The 19,168-nt window shown below is 49.7% G+C and overlaps 1 protein-coding gene across 2 annotated transcripts in view; it reads left to right on the top strand.

The window, feature by feature from the left end:
* Positions 1-17,963, top strand: part of lgi3 (leucine-rich repeat LGI family, member 3) — a 103,538-nt gene extending 85,575 nt beyond the window's left edge. The window contains exons 2-9 of one of the 2 annotated variants that reach the window (XM_038785710.1): positions 2,306-2,852; positions 6,862-6,933; positions 9,795-9,866; positions 9,953-10,024; positions 10,674-10,745; positions 13,478-13,647; positions 15,286-15,450; positions 16,780-17,963. In XM_038785710.1, coding sequence (XP_038641638.1) covers positions 2,644-2,852; positions 6,862-6,933; positions 9,795-9,866; positions 9,953-10,024; positions 10,674-10,745; positions 13,478-13,647; positions 15,286-15,450; positions 16,780-17,597 — 1,650 coding nt within the window. In that variant the 5' untranslated portion in view covers positions 2,306-2,643 and the 3' untranslated portion in view covers positions 17,598-17,963. The remainder of the gene's footprint in view (positions 1-2,305; positions 2,853-6,861; positions 6,934-9,794; positions 9,867-9,952; positions 10,025-10,673; positions 10,746-13,477; positions 13,648-15,285; positions 15,451-16,779) is intronic. The other variant, XM_038785711.1, reaches the window with a different exon arrangement.
* The last annotated feature ends 1,205 nt before the right edge of the window (positions 17,964-19,168 follow it).

The raw sequence follows: 19,168 nt of genomic DNA, 5'->3' as shown, positions 1-19,168 counted from the left end.
GACACAGCGAGGGCAGCACAGTGACACAGCGAGGGCAGCACGGTGACACAGCGAGGGCAGCACGGTGACACAGCGAGAGCAGCAGTGACACAGTGGCTAGCACTGTTGCTTCACAGCTCCAGGGTCCCGGGTTCGATTCCCGACTTGGGTCACTGTCTGTGCGGAATCTGCACGTTCTCTCCCGTGTCTGCGTGGGTTTCCTCCGGGTGCTCCGGTTTCCTCCCACCGTCCAAAAATGTGCAGTTTCGGTGGATTGGCCATGCTAAATTTGTCCCTTCGTGTCCAATGTGCAGGTTATGCAGTTACGGGGATAGGGTGGGGGGGGGAGTGGGCCTAGGTAGGGATATCTTTCAGTGGGTCGGTGCAGATTCAATGGGCCGAATGGCCTTCTTCTGTACTGTAGGGATACTCGGGATCTGAATGGATTGGAGCTGGAACGGTACAGTGAGGCTGGATTTGAACTCTCAGAGGCAGGGAGGGGGTAGTCTTTGAGGACAACATATTTGTCATTTCGGAGAAGCGGGCGATCAAGAAAAATAATCAAAAGTGACGTTGTAGGCTGACAAAGTCAATGCTGAACAATCGCAGGTCATCAGTTGCATTCTCATTGACAGTGACCCTCCTGCACACAAGAGAGGATGATTTCAAATGTTTCAGTTGATCGCATCTTCAGAATAATCTGCCCCATTGAGCGAAGCCAGCTGCAGGAGGAATAGTGAGGCAGGCTGGAAGCACTGTGGATAAGGCAGCCATTGTCAGGAGCTGTGCAATGCAGAGCCTGGTTTTGAGTCGGGGCTGATGGATACTGCGTGCACGTGCAATGGGCGGTATTCGGCTCCCCTCCGCCCCCGGGAAAGATTCCTCTTCTTCCTCCGAAAATCAGCATCATGAATCACTGGGGCGGCACGGTGGCACAGTGGTTAGCACTGCTGCCTCACGGTGCCAGGGACCTGGGTTCGATTCCCAGCTTGGGGCACTGTCTGTGCGGAGTCTGCACGTTCTCCCCCGTGTCTGCGTGGGTTTCCTCCGGGTGCTCCGGTTTCCTCCCACAAGTCCCGAAGTGCTTGTTAGGTGGATTGGACATTCTGAATTCTCCCTCTGTGTACCCGAACAGGCGCCGGAATGTGGCGACGAGGGGATTTTCACAGTAACTTCATTGCAGTGTTAAGGTGATATAAGATGTGCAGGTCAGGTGGATTGGCCTTGCTAAAATTGCCCCTTAATGTCCAAACTTTAGGTTGGGTTCTGGGTCTGTGGGGGTGTGGGCCCAGGTAGGATGTTCTTTCAGAGGGTCAGTGCAGACTCGATGGGCCGAATGGACTCCTTCTGCACCGTATGGAGTCTATGATCTGAAACAAGGACAGAAAACACTGGACAACCTCAGCAGGTCTGACAGCATCTGTGGAGAGAGAGAAGGGAGCTGACGTTTCGAGTCTGGATGACTCTTTGTCAAAGGGGTTAAGGAGAGAGTTGGGTTGTGTACAGAGGGCCCAGTGAGTGATCCAGATGTGGAAGGGCCGCGTTGCAGCTGGACCAACCAGCTCTTTCTGTGATTGAGGGTCATGCAATGTCTGAAACCCGACCTTCGCTCCAATTTGACGGGGCAATGCACAGAAGACGTCCAATCCATCGTGCCTGAGTCGTGACACTGATGCCAACAAAGGTTGGTGTTCTGATTCAGGGTTATCGCCAAGCAGTCGGCCTCCTCCAACTCTGTCCACAGTGTCTGCAATACACCAACAGAGCAATAACTGTGAGGCGGAGCCCCAGGAAAAGCCATACAGACAGAATTATCTGCCTTTTATTGTGCATGGTAAATACTCAGGGATCAATGCTCAGATTGCAGCATAATAATTTTAATCTTTATTAGTGTCACAAGTAAGCGTCCATTAACGCTGCAATTAAGTCACTTCGTCGCCACATTCCGGCGCCTGTTCGGGTACACAGGGAGAATTCAGAATGTCCAATTCACCCAACAGCACGTCTTTCGGGACTTGTGGGAGGAAACCGGAGCACCCGGAGGAAACCCACGCAGATACGGGGGAGAATGTGTAGACTCTACACAGACAGTGGTCCGAGCCGGGAATCGAACCGGGGACCCAAAGGTGCAGAATCGCACAGGGCTGAGTGAGACACAGGAGTGAATGGTTTCCCCCTCCCCACCCCTCAGCCAGACACATTGCAGGAGTGAGGTCACTCCGCTGCAGGGGATGTGAAGGAGGTGCAGCCTTGCCAATGCTGGGTTCTCCTGGCAGAGCAGTGTTTTCTGAGCTGTGACATTTCTCTCTCTCTCGCTCTCTCGCAGGCTGCGCAGCGCTGTCAGTTCACCAGCAGCAGCTCCTGGCACATGGCGCGGCCTCTGAAACAATTGACCCCATTGAGATCGCCTGACATCAGCAAAAAAGGCTTCCATCACTGAGCTCCCCCTTCGACTTGGCGAGGGCCCGTGAGCCCATCTCACAGGGGACAGATGTAAGCAAGAGGCATTGGTATTCAGGAAAGCTCGGCGACAAAGTGGCCACGTCTGACTGTGAAGTGGGTCAGCAACACAACTCCCTCACAGCCGGTCCTGTCAGTAAGAAACCGAAAACATAATCTGTACTAAAGGCTTGTTTGGCTTCAGCCGCGCAGCAGTATCGCAGGATGAGCAGGCCGGAGGGCGGTATTTCCAAGCGCTGGTTGACGGCGGTCATGTTCCTGTTTTGGGTCCTCTGCCTGTGTCTCTCAGTGGAAGCAAAGAAGTGGCCCAAAGACTCCCTGTGTCCCGCATCCTGCTCCTGTACCAAAGACAGCGCGTTCTGCGTCGCATCGAGATCCATCCCGCGAACCTTTGCTGACCACTTCACCTCCTTGTAAGTAAAGCCAGGGTCGAGAAGCGCGGGCTAATGATGTTCCGCTTTCTCCCCAGTTTTGCAGCCTTGTCTCCTTGGCGGGTTTGTGGGCCAGTCCCCTGTGTTACCTCATCGTCGTGGACATCCCTCGAGCGTCAGGCTGGGCAGTGAGTGCTGACAGCTGCTCGACTGCGGGGAGCATCACAGTGGAGATCACCTCATTGAAACTCAAAGGACGGAGAACAACAAAGCCTCACTGTCCCAGGGGTAAAATAAGAGGGATAAAATAAATTGCCGAACCATTACATGCAGAGAATGCAGTCAAAAAATAACAAAGTGATGTGCTTATTATGTTGGGATTATCATAGCTCTCTAACCATTGATATTAACTCTGTTGTTACTGCCCCTTCACAATTCTGCACCAAGGTTTTAGAAATGAGCATTTTTCTGTCAATTTTGTGCTGGGCCAGTTGCTGTATACATTCATGTTGTATTGGACAAACACTCCTGCATATATTATATAATAACACAGCGTGCTACTGTGTATAACACTCCTGCATATATTATATAATAACACAGCGTGCTACTGTGTATAACACCCCTGTGTGTATCATAGAACAACACACCGCCTTACTGTGTCTAACACTCCTGTGTATATTATATAGTAACACACCGCCTTACTGTGTCTAACACTCCTGTGTATATTATATAGTAACACACCGTGTTACTGTGTATAACTCTCCTGTATATACTATATAATAACACACTGCGTTATTGTTTTTTTTAAATAAATTTAGATTAGCCAATTATTTTTTCCAATTAAGGGGCAATTTAGTGTGGCCAATCCACCTACTCTGCACATTTTTGGGTTGTGGGGGCGAAACCCACGCAGACACGGGGAGAACGTGCAAACTCCACACGGACAGTGACCCAGAGCCGGGATCGAACCTGGGACCTCAGCGCCGTGAGGCGGTTGTGCTAACCACTAGGCCACCGTGCTGCCCTACACACTGCGTTATTGTGTATAACACTCCAATGCATATTATATAATACACATGTTTTACTGTGTGTAACACTCCTGTCCTGGGAGTGTTTGATGGGGACAGTGTAAAGGGAGGTTTACACTGTATCTAACCCCTTGCTCTACCTATCCTGGGAGTGTTTGATGGGGACAGTATAGAGGCAGCTTTACTCTGTATCTAACCCCGTGCTGTACCTGTCCTGGGAGTATTTGATGGGGACAGTGTAAAGGGAGCTTTACACTGTATCTAACCCCTTGCTCTACCTATCCTGGGAGTGTTTGATGGGGACAGTATAGAGGCAGCTTTACTCTGTATCTAACCCCGTGCTGTACCTGTCCTGGGAGTGTTTGATGGGGACAGTGTAAAGGGAGCTTTACTCTGTATCTAACCCCTTGCTCTACCTGTCCTGGGAGTGTTTGATGGGGACAGTGGAGAGGCAGCGTTACTCTGTATCTAACCCCGTGCTGTACCTGTCCTCGGAGTGTTTGATGGGGACAGTGTAGAGGGAGCTTTACTCTGTATCTAGCCCCGTGCTGTACCTGTCCTCGGAGTGTTTGATGGGGACAGTGTAGAGGGAGCTTTACTCTTTATCTAACCCCGTGCTGTACCTGTCCTGGGAGTGTTTGATGGGGACAGTGTAGAGGGAGCTTTACTCTGTATCTAACCCCGTGCTGTACCTGTCCTGGGAGAGTTTGATGGGAACAGTGTAGAGGGAGCTTTACTCTGTATCTAACCCCGTGCTGTACCTGTCCTGGGAGTATTTGATGGGGACAGTGTAGAGGGAGCTTTACTCTGCATCTAACCCCGTGCTGTACCTGTCCTGGGAGTGTTTGATGGGGACAGTGTAGAGGGAGCTTTACTCTGTATCTAACCCCGTGCTGTACCTGTCCTGGGAGTGTTTGATGGAGAGATTGTAGAGGGAGCTTTACTCTGTATCTAACCCTGTACTGTACCTGTCCTGGGAGTGTTTGATGGGGACAGTGTAGAGGGAGCTTTACTCTGTATCTAACCCCGTGCTGTACCTGTCCTGGGAGTGTTTGATGGAGAGATTGTAGAGGGAGCTTTACTCTGTATCTAACCCTGTACTGTACCTGTCCTGGGAGTGTTTGATGGGGACAGTATAGAGGGAGCTTTACTCTGTATCTAACCCCGTGCTGAACCTGTCCTGGGAGTGTTTTATGGGGACAGTGTAGAGGGAGCTTTACTCTGTATCTAACCCCGTGCTGTACCTGTCCTGGGAGTGTTTGATGGGGACAGTGTAGAGGGAGCTTTACTCTGTATCTAACCCCGTGCTGTACCTGTCCTGGGAGTATTTGATGGGGACAGTGTAAAGGGAGCTTTACACTGTATCTAACCCCTTGCTCTACCTGTCCTGGGAGTGTTTGATGGGGACAGTATAGAGGCAGCTTTACTCTGTATCTAACCTCGTGCTGTACCTGTCCTGGGAGTGTTTGATGGGGACAGTGTAAAGGGAGCTTTACTCTGTATCTAACCCCTTGCTCTACCTGTCCTGGGAGTGTTTGATGGGGACAGTATAGAGGCAGCTTTACTCTGTATCTAACCCCGTGCTGTACCTGTCCTGGGAGTGTTTGATGGGGACAGTGTAGAGGGAGCTTTACTCTGTATCTAACCCCTTGCTCTACCTGTCCTGGGAGTGTTTGATGGGGACAGTGGAGAGGCAGCGTTACTCTGTATCTAACCCCGTGCTGTACCTGTCCTCGGAGTGTTTGATGGGGACAGTGTAGAGGGAGCTTTACTCTGTATCTAGCCCCGTGCTGTACCTGTCCTCGGAGTGTTTGATGGGGACAGTGTAGAGGGAGCTTTACTCTTTATCTAACCCCGTGCTGTACCTGTCCTGGGAGTGTTTGATGGGGACAGTGTAGAGGGAGCTTTACTCTGTATCTAACCCCGTGCTGTACCTGTCCTGGGAGAGTTTGATGGGAACAGTGTAGAGGGAGCTTTACTCTGTATCTAACCCCGTGCTGTACCTGTCCTGGGAGTATTTGATGGGGACAGTGTAGAGGGAGCTTTACTCTGCATCTAACCCCGTGCTGTACCTGTCCTGGGAGTGTTTGATGGGGACAGTGTAGAGGGAGCTTTACTCTGTATCTAACCCCGTGCTGTACCTGTCCTGGGAGAGTTTGATGGGAACAGTGTAGAGGGAGCTTTACTCTGTATCTAACCCCGTGCTGTACCTGTCCTGGGAGTATTTGATGGGGACAGTGTAGAGGGAGCTTTACTCTGCATCTAACCCCGTGCTGTACCTGTCCTGTGAGTGTTTGATGGGGACAGTGTAGAGGGAGCTTTACTCTGTATCTAACCCCGTGCTGTACCTGTCCTGGGAGTGTTTGATGGAGACATTGTAGAGGGAGCTTTACTCTGTATCTAACCCTGTACTGTACCTGTCCTGGGAGTGTTTGATGGGGACAGTATAGAGGGAGCTTTACTCTGTATCTAACCCCGTGCTGAACCTGTCCTGGGAGTGTTTGATGGGGACAGTGTAGAGGGAGCTTTACTCTGTATCTAACCCCGTGCTGTACCTGTCCTGGGAGTGTTTGATGGGGACAGTGTAGAGGGAGCTTTACTCTGTATCTAACCCCGTGCTGTACCTGTCCTGGGAGTGTTTGATGGGGACAGTGTAGAGGGAGCTTTACTCTGTATCTAACCCCGTGCTGTACCTGTCCTGTTTTTTTCTTAAGATATGTTCACGTACATTCCCTGACAATTTCAATTTGATGCCATATTTCTCATCCTTCGCGCACAGAATGTGGCACTCTGAGATAATTCAATAAGTTTGAAACAGGTTAGATTTACAGTGTACATTTAATGTCAAACATCTTCTGGTGCATTATTTTTTTAAAATCCAATTAAATGACAGAATAGATAGTTGTGCAAGTAAAGCTTGCTTTACACTAAAGAACGTTTCAGCATATGTCCAAAAAGCATTGTCATTGTTAATTTACAGTCGGGTGTGAGTTATTCAACAATGTGTCATTTTGGTCTTCCAGAACTTTCGTCAATGCAAAATTCAGTCAAATTCCCGAACGTGCCTTTTCCCACCTCCGAACTCTGCAATTCCTGTAAGTATAGAATGGGGGAATTGGATGGTTTTGTCCTTCACGGCCTGACCAAGTCTTTGTCTCTGTGCATCATCTCAAACATCCCCCTTCAGCTGTACGTAGCTCATACTCCAGTCACTGTCCGCGTGGAGTTTGCACATTCTCCCCGTGTCTGCGTGGGTCTCACCCCCACAACCCAAAGATGTGCAGGGTAGGTGGATTGGCCACGCTAAATTGCCCCTTCATTGGGGGAAAAAAATAACTGGGTACTCTGAATTTATTTGAAATTTTAGTTTAAAAAAAATTTAAACAGAGAAATTAAATGGGATTAATTTTCCGAGTCTCAGGGTTTTTCCTGGCCGTGGGGTCATCGAGCGGATACGCTTGGTATGTGGGATGTGGAAAGGATTCAGGGTTTCGGTGATCCTGCCAGCAGAGGCTTTTTGATATTTTATTAGAAACCAGTCTGTGAGCACCTGCACTAATCTGAAATGAAAATGAAAATGGCTTATTGTCACAAGTAGGCTTCAATGAAGTTACTGTGAAAAGCCCCTAGTCGCCACATTCCGGCGCCTGTTCGGGGAGGCTGGTACGGGAATCGAACCGTGCTGCTGGCCTGCCTTGGTCTGCTTTAAAAGCCAGCGGTTTAGCCCAGTGCCAAACCAGCCCCTGTGTTTGGGCCCCGAACGTGCCCTGTTTTATTTGATAATGTTGGATAAACATTCTCAAATACCTCAGTTCCTCGCCTCAAGAATCTGACCTGATCCCAACGAAAGCTCCAAAAGATATTCTCCGGACTTTTCATCACAAATCGGGCAAATGTTTTCCTCAGGAAAACTTGTTCAAAGATGTGCAGGTTCGGTGGATCGGCCACGATCAATTGCCCCTCAGTGCCCAGCAATGTGCAGGTTAGACAGAGTTGCGGGGATAGGGTGGGGGAGTGGGCCTCGGTGCTCTTTCGGAGGGTCGGTGCAAACTCGATGGGCCAAATGGCCTCCGTCTGCACTGTAGGGATTCTACGGTTCTGGGCCCTCGGGTGGGATTCAAAACCCAGAGCTTCTGGATCAGAAGCAGGGTCGCCACCCACTGCCCCACGTGTCCTGGGCTCAGATGAGAGCGACAGAGTCACCACATCACAACAGCAGGCCATTGGGCCCACGTTAGCTTCAGAGATGACCAGACCCACCCAGTTCATTACATCCGTCGATCAGTTATCAATTTGCTTCCTCTCGTTGACTGCTCAGCAATAATGCTTGGCAAAGTGTCAGAGTCTCCCAGTCTCAATCTCCCAGTCAGCAAACAGTAACTCTGTCAGAGTATGCGTCACATTTAATGAGCTGAATCGAGGCTTAAAGAGGCCCATTTAAGCACTTGTACATCGTACCATAAAAGTTTTAAAGGTATCACTTTTTTTAAAAGGGCAGCACGGTGGCTCAGTGGTTGGCACTGCTGCCTCACGGCGCCGAGGTCCCAGGTTCGATCCCGGCTCTGGGTCACTGTCCGTGTGGAGTTTGCATTTTCTCCCCGTGTTTGCGTGGGTTTCGCCCTGAAGTTAAAAACTCACCACTATTCTTAATTCCCCCTATACCAACAAGGGTCGACATTCTAAATGGTGAACAGGGATTCTCACTCCCTGACTCCGATGCAGACGTAGGTGGGTGCTAATCAGGTCAAACTATATTTTCAAGTTATCCCCCGGTATAACCCATATATTCATAGAAGAATTTTATCTACTTACCACTTAGTAGCATCGATCCTGGGTCCCGCGTTGCTAAGTAAGGAAAGTAGACTTTGTAATAACCACTGTTTCAGGTTAAAACTTTAAGTTATTTTATTGTTAAATTTTTTTCTTTTAAAAGATGCAATCACTGAGTTTACAGAAAGATCTTGCTTCTGGATTCTCCTGGTTGTTTGAAAAGACCTTCAGGTCCATCTTGACAATCTCTTCTTTAGCTTCCTCAGATGGATTTGCTGTTCCGCTCGGTTTCCGTGCTCGATCCTTCCCATGAACGAGGGCAGCTATGAAAGTTGACTCTGCTGGCTGTCCCCGTTTTAAGGGTTTATATTCTCCTTCTAGCAGTTATTAAGTTTATATGACATTATCGTAAAGTAACTTTATTTGACTTTTGATCATACAAGGTACCTTTAATCTGAATTATTTCTAACACGACTATGTATTCATATTGAGCATGACTTCAGCTCATCGAACTCTGATTACATTGTTTCCCTTGTGATGTTCAAAGTGCTTTGTTCCTGTCATTTCTAAAGTTGCTTTATTACCAAATAGTGCCCCCAGCTCAGAACTCCGACTCCGATTTGGAGCTAACATGTGCCCCCGTGGACACGTCTCCAGCTTCCCATATTCACCTGGTGTCAGCAGAATTTCACACCTGAACATTTGTCACCCAATTCAACTGAAGATCCTAGCAATTCTTTTTTTTAGCTGCTTACTAAAATAATTAACGTCAAAGAAGGTGCGAAATATTGTTTTTTTTCCATATAACTACAAGTTCAATCTGCTGTGACTTAAAAGACATGCGTCAGTTTTACAGCTTGAATAGTCACCAGCTGTTTTCTTAAAGGCTGTTTGATAAAGGATATCTGCATTTCAAAACCTTCTTTTGCAGCTGCTGTTAACCCTTCATGGGATTTTTACCTACATTCTCTCATTTAGCCGTATCCAGGTATTGCTGGACTGCCATGTTTCAAATGACATGTTTTCCCATTTTTACTTTTATAGCCCCCACAACCCAAAGATGTGCAGGGTCGGTGGACTGGCCATGCTAAATTGCCCCTTAATTTGAAAAAATGAAAAAACAAGTTATCTAGCAGTCCGAAAGAGGTGATTTTTGTCTTCTCCGCTCTCTCTTTCTCCCCTTCAGCTTGATGAACTCAAACTCCTTCAGCCTGATTGGAAATGATGCGTTCACTGGCTTATCTCACCTTCAGTACCTGTAAGTAGCTGACTTCCTTCGACCGAGCTTCACTCAAGCTCTACGGGGAAACGCCTGTGCTGAACTCTATCTTTGTACGTCCGCAGTTTCATCGAGAACAACAGCATCCGGGCAATTTCCAAATACGCCTTCCGAGGACTCAAGTCTCTGAATCACCTGTAAGTCATTCGGCATTGAGCGGCGACTGTACCCAGGGCTTCTAACGGATGGAGCCATCAGTGAGGATCGGCGAGGGATGATCACCACCACCCTCTGAAGGGCAATTAGGGATGGGCAATAAATGCGGCAGTTGGATTACGAGGAGAGGTTGAGTAGACTGGGACTCTACTCGTTGGAATTTAGAAGGAAGCGGAGTGGATCTGATAGAAACATCGAAAATTATGAAGGGAATAGATGGGATAGATGTGGGCAGGTTGTTTCCACTGGCGGGTGACAGCAGAACTAGGGGGGCATAGCCTCAAAATAAGGGGAAGTAGATTTAGGACTGAGTTTAGAAGGAATTTCTTCATCCAAAGGGTTGTGAATCTATGGAATTCCCTGCCCAGTGAAGCAGTTGAGGCTCCTTCATTAAATGTTTTCAAGATAAAGGTCGATAGTTTTTTGAAGAATAAAGGAATAAAGGGTTATGGTGTTCGGGCCGGAAAGTGGAACTGAGTCCACAAAAGATCAGTCATTGGATGGCGGAGCAGGCTCGAGGGGCCAGATGGCCGACTCCTGCTCCTAGTTCTTATGTTCTTATCCAGCGTTGCCCACGAAAATTTCTTGTTTTTCTATCGCGCCATATTTAATCATTTATTCCCTTTCCAGCTCATTGGGGAACAACAATCTGCTGACCCTTCCCAGGAACATCTTTGCGGATCTCCACGTCCTGACACATTTGTGAGTGACTTGTTTCTTCACAGTTTGAAGACGGGAGCAGTATTTCGTTGACAAAACAGAGGCATGGAGTGAAATCGCAGGGCGCAAGCGTGCCATGTTCGAATGCAAATATTTCAGAGCTGAATTCTACCTCAGGAGAATTTTCAACAGTTGAGGATAAGCAATAAATTTCCAACATAAACTCCCTGTTTCAATCATATTTAGCTGTTTATCACAGGGCTAAATCGCTGGCTTTGAAAGCAGACCAAGCAGGCCAGCAGCACGGTTCGATTCCCGTACCAGCCTCCCCGGACAGGCCGGAATGTGGCGACTAGGGGCTTTTCACAGTAACTTCATTGAAGCCTACTTGTGACAATAAGCCATTTTAATTTCATTTTGTTCATATTGCAATATTCCTGAATCAAAATGGTCACTCATGCAGAGGTGGATTTACAGTTCGCCGGGCTCCGCTCTCACCTTCGTTTCTGGGGCCCCTCACACTCTTCCCCTCGCACCCTCATACTCATCCCCCCAACCCGTCCCCCACCCATCTCCCATCACTCACACTCTCTCAATCTCGCCATCTCGCTGACCTCGAGTCTTCAAGGACCCCTCCTGCCTCACGCGACATCCCTACGCGGCTGACGCGCCAACGCTGTTGGAGGCCTCCCTGGGTCAACGTGAGCTTATCAGCAAATGCAGAATAATCAGGCTCATGATTAGATGCCCATTGTACTGGCATAGGGACCCTGGCACATTGGCTGGGGATCCTGTGCCTAGGCATGGTGTGTTTCATTGCAATCCGCCTCTCCACCCGTGAGAATCATCCAGGCACACCCCACAGCTTTATTGGTTAATCTGTTGTGTCAAATGTATGTAATTGTTATATAGATTGTATTATATATAATCTGTTGCAGTAATGCTATTGGAGGTCTGAGTTAACATATATATCTGTTGCAGTCATATTTTCAAAAATCTTGGTTTAACATAGTTACGCAGTATGTCTGCAAAAGGTGCAATTAAGCAGCCGTAAAAGTAGGATCAATCATTTTAACCATTTGCCTGTTAACAAGGAGGGGGCTAATGGAACTTTGTTATGATTGCTGGAGAGTAGATAATTTGAGACATTGAGTTTCCACTTGGGTAAGCAGGTCACAGGATCTGAGTGTGATAAAGATGATGTAATTCACGAGAGGAGCCAGGTCTGGCTGCAGTTTTGGGGTTTATAGGTTTGGCACTATCAAGGAGTTTTTAAATTGAGCAGCAGATCTTGTTCTCAGAGACAGAAGGATTTGCAGGATGTGCCTAAAGGGGATCTCTCCACATTTCTGAAAGGAAATCCCAACACAAGTATGCAGCAAGCATCCCTGTGTTTGCTAACTTTATTTACAAGCGGCTTTTGATCAGTAATGGGTTTTGCTTAATTGGAGATAGAGAAGGTAGGAATTAAATCGTAGAGCTATTTTTCCTGTGATGTGGTTAATACTGCGTTAATAATTAAGTTTGTTTTTAATATGAAAGATCCCTATTTGCCAGTGGAATAACTCCTGGGGTGAATTCTCCCCCCCTGACAGTTTTACATTGAAAGATTGTTGGGGTCTCGTCTGATTGGAGTGTGGTCCGGAACTGTAACACTGGGTTCTCCCATTCTGTAGGCAGTGAAACCCTGAACGCCAGTTTGCCCTTTCCGGGCAGTGCAAGGTGCCAGCAGCTGAGAAAAGGTCAGCAGAACAAAAATAAACTACAATCCAGTTTAGCAAACGCTCCTGCGAATGCTCCTGCATCTCAAAACGGCGCAGTGGTTAGCACTGCTGCCTCACCGCGTCAGGGTCCCGGGTTCGATTCCGGCCTCGGGTGTGCGTATGGAGCACGTTCTCCCCATGTGCGCGTGGGTTTCCTCCGGGAGCTCCGGTTCCCTCCAAAGATGTGCAGGCTCGGTGGATCGGCCATGATCAATTTCCCCTCAGTGCCCAGCAATGTGCAGGTTAGACAGGGTTACGGGGATAGGGTGGGCCTTGGTGCTCTTTCGGAGGGTTGGTGCAGACTCGATGGGCCAAATGGCCTCCTTCTGCACTGTAGAAGGGCTCAGCCCTTCCACTCAGAAATTAATCTGGTGATCTGTTGGCGTGGGGCATCTGCCCACGATTTCACCTTGTCTGACGTCTTTGTGGTAACCTCTCTCCCGGCCCACCACCCACCTCAAATACTTGCCCACTTGCCCACAGACCCCTTGCAATCAGGTCCCCAGCTTCCCCCAGAGCACAGAATCATCTTTTATCAAAGTCACAAATTTTTATCCTCACAGAATTCAGTGCAGACGGAGGGCATTCGGCCCATCGAGTCTGCACCGGCTCCTTGGAAAGAGCACCCTACTTAAACCCACACCTCCACCCCATCCCCGTAACCCAGTAATCCCACCTGACCTTTTTTTGGACAATTTTGCACGGCCAGTCCACCTAACCTGCACGTCTTTGGACTGAGGAAACCGGAGCGCCCGGAGGAAATCCAAGCACACACGGGGAGAACGTGCAAACTCCACACAGTCACCCTAGGCCGGAATAGAACCCGGCGCTGTGAGGGTCCTTGGCGTTGTGCCACCGTGCCCCCCCCCCCCCGAAATGCATTTACACTGCTTTTACACAATTGCCAATCCCGCGTGAGATTCCTCACTGCGCTCCTCCTGTCACACAGGTTTGTACTCAAACTTACTTTGATTCTGCACAACCCAACTTGTACCTCTGAATCCTTTGCAGGGATCTCCGTGGGAACGCTTTCCATTGTGACTGTAAGGTAAAATGGCTGATTGAATGGCTACAGACAACCAATTCCACAGTCCCAGCGGTGTACTGCGCCAGTCCCAGCAAGTACCAGAACGTCAGGATAAACCAGCTCCCAATCAAGGACTTTGAGTGCGTCAGAACAGGTTGGCACCTAATGCTTTTTCTGCAAGCCTTCTCAAATGGGTTGACTGATTCCAGGCTGAGTAGCTGGTCCCTCTCCTCAGTGCCACTCTGGCATTGCAGAGGCCTGTTGAGTTCCCTCGCTATCAGATTAATTCCTACAGCACTGCGGTCATCATTTCAGCCCATTCAACCTGTCTAACCCCGTGCTGTACCTGTCCTGGGAGTGTTTGATGGGGACAGTGTAGAGGGAGCTTTACTCTGTATCCAGCCCCGTGCTGTACCTGTCCTGGGAGTGTTTGATGGGGACAGTGTAGAGGGAGCTTTACTCTGTATCTAACCCCGTGCTGTACCTGTCCTGGGAGTGTTTGATGGGGACAGTGTAGAGGGAGCTTTACTCTGTATCTAACCCCGTGCTGTACCTGTCCTGGGAGTGTTTGATGGGGACAGTGTAGAGGGAGCTTTACTCTGTATCTAACCCCGTGCTGTACCTGTCCTGGGAGTGTTTGATGGGGACAGTGTGGAGGGAGCTTCACTCTGTATCTAACCCCGTGCTGTACCTGTCCTGGGAGTGTTTGATGGGACAAATGTAGAGGGAGCTTTACTCTGTATCTAACCCCGTGCTGTACTTGTCCTGGGAGTGTTTGATGGGGCAAATGTAGAGGGAGCTTTACTCTGTATCTAACCCCGTGCTGTACCTGTCCTGGGAGTGTTTGATGGGGACAGTGTAGAGGGAGCTTTACTCTGTATCTAACCGCATGCTGTACCTGTCCTGGGAGTGTTTGATTGGGACAGTGTAGAGGGAGCTTTACTCTGTATCTAACCCCGTGCTGTACCTGTCCTGGGAGTGTTTGATGGGGCAAATGTAGAGGGAGCTTTACTCTGTATCTAACCCCGTGCTGTACCTGTCCTGGGAGTGTTTGATGGGGCAAATGTAGAGGGAGCTTTAATCTGTATCTAACCCCGTGCTGTACCTGTCCTGGGAGTGTTTGATGAGGACAGTGTAGAGGGAGCTTTACTCTGTATCTAACTCCGTGCTGTTCCTGTCCTGGGAGTGTTTGATGGGGACAGTGTAGAGGGAGCTTTACTCTGTATCTAACTCCGTGCTGTACCTGTCCTGGGAGTGTTTGATGGGGACAGTGTAGAGGGAGCTTTACTCTGTATCTAACTCCATGCTGCACCTGTCCTGGGTGTGTTTGATGGGGACAGTGTAGAGGGAGCTTTACTCTGTATCTAACCCCGTACTGTACCTGCGCTGGGAGAGTTGATGGGGACAGTGTAGAGGCAGCTTTACTCTGTATCTAACTCCGTGCTGTTCCTGTCCTGTGAGTGTTTGATGGGGACAGTGTAGAGGGAGCTTTACTCTGTATCTAACCCCGTGCTGTACCTGTCCTGGGTGTGTTTGATGGAGACGGTGTAGAGGGAGCTTTACTCTGTATCTAACTCTGTGCTGTACCTGTCCTGGGAGTGTTTAAATGATTATTGAAGTAGGAGCTTTGCAGTTGAGGTGAGGAGGTATGACTTGGTGAATGTGTGTGTGTTCTTTCTGAGTCCCAGCGTATACTGCAGCCATTTTATATCGAGCTCCAATATCACGATGTCCTGATCAAATATCACATAATGCAGTAACAAATTTACATTATTTTTGATTTATCTTTCAGAATTCACGACGTATCAGACTCTACCATTCCAGGCTATCTCCATTGAGTCCTTCATGTACGCTGACGACCTGTATGTAACATTTGCCCAACTAAACAACGGGAACTGCACTTTCCTCATGTGGGACCATGTCGAAATGTTCTTCAGGAAGTCGGATAATATCTCTGGTAAGCATTCAGAATCTATCTGAGACAGTTTGACTGGTTGTAACGGTGGGAGCCTGGTCTGCTATCCCAGGATGATTGCCGGCATTCCAGTCGCTGGATTCCCTAACTTTCTCTGCAGAGATTGAGGTCATAGAACAGTACAGCACAGAACAGGCCCTTCGGCCCTTGATGTTGTGCCGAGCAATGATCACCCTACTCAAACCCACCCTATACCCGTAACCCAACAACCCCCCCCTTAACCTTACTTTTTAGGACACTACGGGTAATTTAGCATGGCCAATCCACCTAACCCGCACATCTTTGGACTGTGGGAGGAAACCGGATCACCCGGAGGAAACCGACGCACACACGGGGAGGATGTGCAGACTCCACACAGACAGTGACCCAGCCGGGAATCGAACCTGGGACCCTGGAGCTGTGAAGCATTTATGCTAACCACCATGCTACCGTGCTGCTCTGGAAGAGTTATCCCAAACGGGCAGCACGGTATCACAGTGGTTAGCACTGTTGCTCCACAGCGCCAGGGTCCTGGGTTCGATTCCCGGCTTAGGTCACCGTCTGTGCGGAGTCTGCCCGTTCTCTCCCGCAGATTTTCACAGTAACTTCATTGCAGTGTTAATGCAAGCCTACTTGTGACACAAATAAAGATTATTATTAGCTCTCTAACATTCCCCAGCCGGACTAACTGCGCCCCCCCCACCCCGCCGGCCAACTATTTTGTATAACATAAAGAACTAAGTAAAGGGAATCAAATTAACTGAGGGGTAAGTTAAAGAGACAGTCGCGAATGGATAAAATTAATAAAAAGAGCAGGAAATTTAAGACGTGAAATCAAAATGTCATTGATGGTGGAAAACAAGTCACTCAAAAACCCCGCAGTACCCTACGGGCATAGAATGTACCGATGGTGCCCGTGGGCATCGCATGCTCCCTCATCCAGGGATAATCGGCCAGGAACGTAGCCGTGGGAGACAATTGCTCCCCCCTCTCTATCCTTCTGTGCACTTCCTCGCCGTTACCTCCCCAGCATTGATCCCCACCTTCCGCCCCCGCCTCGCCACTTACGATCCCCAATTTAAACGTGGATGTCCAAATAGTTGGTAAGGACAGTTTCGGCCTGACCCGCGATGCCCGTCGTATTGAAGTAGCCAGCCCACTCTGGCAGTCCAGGCTCACAGATCGAAAAGACAGGGTCAGGTGGCAAGTGGGATAGTATAAGAGTGGGGGTGGAGGAGGAGCCTGCGGGCAAAGCGAGCTCTGGTGTTGAATCCCCCCCCCCCCCCCCGGGTTTGCAGGCCAGTGAAATGAGCTTCTTTTTGTTCCCCGCAGCTCACTCGGCCGTGTACTGCAAACCGCTGGTGATCGAGGGGCAACTCTACGTCGTGGTGGCCCAGCTGTTCCATGGCTCGCACATCTACCGCTGGGACAGGTACGGGGGGACCTTCATCAGGTTCCAGGACATCGACGCCACCAAAATTCGCAAGCCTAACGACATTGTGGCCTTCACCATCGAGGGGGAGCAGTACTTTGTCATTGCCGACAGCTCAAAGGCCGGGGTGAGCACCATTTACAAGTGGAGCAAGGGGGGCTTTTATTCCCATCATTCTCTGCACCCGTGGCACAGGGACACAGACATCGAGTATGTCGAGATGGACAATAAAGCCAAGCTGATCCTCTCCAGCAGCACTCAGACGCCAGTCATCTACCAGTGGAACCGGGCCCAACGCCAGTTCGCCTATCTCACCGAGATCCCCAACATGCTGGACGTCCACGCCGTGAAGCACTTCCGGGTCAGGAAGGCGGTCTACCTCTGCCTGTCCCACTTCATCGGCGACTCCCGGGTGGTCAAGTGGGAGAGCCAGCGTTTCACCGAGATCCAGGCGCTGCCCTCCCGGGGCGCCATGGTGGCCCAGCCTTTCCGGGTGGCCGGGTGGCAGTACGTGGTGCTGGGCAGCGACTTCTCGTTTTCCCACGTCTACCTGTGGGATGCCGAGAAGCTGGGCTTTGACCGCTTCCAGGACTGGAGCGTGCGAGCTCCACGGGCCTTCCACCTGGTCTCCATCGACGGCATGCACTTAGTGCTGGCCCCCAGTTTCAAAGGCAACACGATCATCTACCGGCACGTGGTGGTCGACACCAGTGCTTAACTCAAATGTTCAAAAGCAGCAGATTAGTTTCGGACTGTCACTCGTCCAGTTCAGACGAGGCAGCCCCGTTTCCGAGGCGATGTCCCAAACAGTTTCCCGAATGCAAACCAGGAACGAAAATGGAAATCGTTTTTTCTCACTAACTCCGAGTCTGTACGGCCGTCAAGGTTTATTGAGGCGAAGTCAGATCACCAGCCAAGCGAATCGTCCGGACGCGTGCCAGTGATCCAACCTCGCCTCTCACGGCACGGTAGCACAGTGGTTAGCACTGCTGCCTCACAGCGCCAGAGACCCGGGTTCGATCCCCGGCTTGGGTCACTGTCAGTGCGGAGTCTGCACGTTCTCCCCGTGTCTGCGTGGGTTTCCTCCGGGTGCTCCGGTTTCCTCCCACTGTCCAACGATGTGCAGGTTATGGGGTTACTGGCATACGCCGGGGGAGTGGGCCGAGGATAAGGTGCTCTTTCAGAAAGTTGGTGCTAACTCAATGGGCCTCCTTCTGCGATGTGTGGCTTCTATGGATTCGCCGCTACCCCAACTCCTCCTGAATTATCGACTGATTATCAATATCCGAGCATACGAACAAGGAAGAGGCCACTCAGCCCCTCGAGCCTGCTCTCCCATTTAATAAGGTCATGGCCGATTTGGTGGTAACCTCAAATCTGAACCACATCTCCCCACAACCCCATAACCTGCCACACTGCCCACCTCCCCCTGTGCCTTGTTATCCAGAATCCGCCCACCTCTGCTCCCTCTGTCGAGAACTAGCGAACCCAGCGAGCTGGCCAGATTTGGAATGGGTTATCCTGACGCACGGGGGGCGGGAGGTGGGACGGGACTCAACAAATGGGCCGCCGTGCCATTCATTCCGCAATATCATTCACAAAACAATCGTCAGCATCGTGGCCCCCCCCCCTCCTCAGGCGGAAGTCAAAGACTCCCATGAAACTCTGGAAAGGAGAGAGGTGGGGGGAGGGCTTGTCCTGGTGAATATTCATCCCCCGGATTAACATTTCTGTTACAGGGAGTAACCATGTGTTCAATGCATTGCTGTCTACCTATATAAGTTGCCGGACTTTCCTTCAAAACAGAAACTATTATTTCAAAAGGCATTCAATAGTTCTTTGAAATGCCCAATGACTGTGAAAGGCGCAATAAAAACGAGGGTTCTTTTAGTCTTTTTCTCACTTTCCTCGGGGCCCCACCCTTCTCCGGCTTAGCTCCTTGTCCCCTCTCATGGTCTGATTCCACCGACACTCCCTCTGTGCGCTCGTTTCCTCTTCCGTGATGTCTTTCCCCCCCTTTCAGAACCGATTATCAAGCATGGATCCCGTGAGGTTATCAGTTACGATTAAGCTACCTGTTGACATATGGCTATTGCGTCGCTGTTTGTGGCACCTCATTGTCCACCAATTGGTTTCCAGATTTCAATGGTGACTAAAAAGTATTTGATTGACCAGAAAGTACTTTGGAAAGGCCCGATAAAACTGCAGGTCTTTCTTCCTGTCACCTTGACCGCTTCTGATTCAACCCTATGTTGCGCCTGTTTGAGCTGCCCAACGTTGTTATGTTCT

The sequence above is a fragment of the Scyliorhinus canicula genome, chromosome 26 (genome assembly GCF_902713615.1).
Source record: "Scyliorhinus canicula chromosome 26, sScyCan1.1, whole genome shotgun sequence".
Taxonomy (NCBI): domain Eukaryota; kingdom Metazoa; phylum Chordata; class Chondrichthyes; order Carcharhiniformes; family Scyliorhinidae; genus Scyliorhinus; species Scyliorhinus canicula.
The sequence above is the reverse complement of the archived record's forward strand: the minus strand, read 5'-3'. Positions and strand labels throughout refer to the sequence as shown.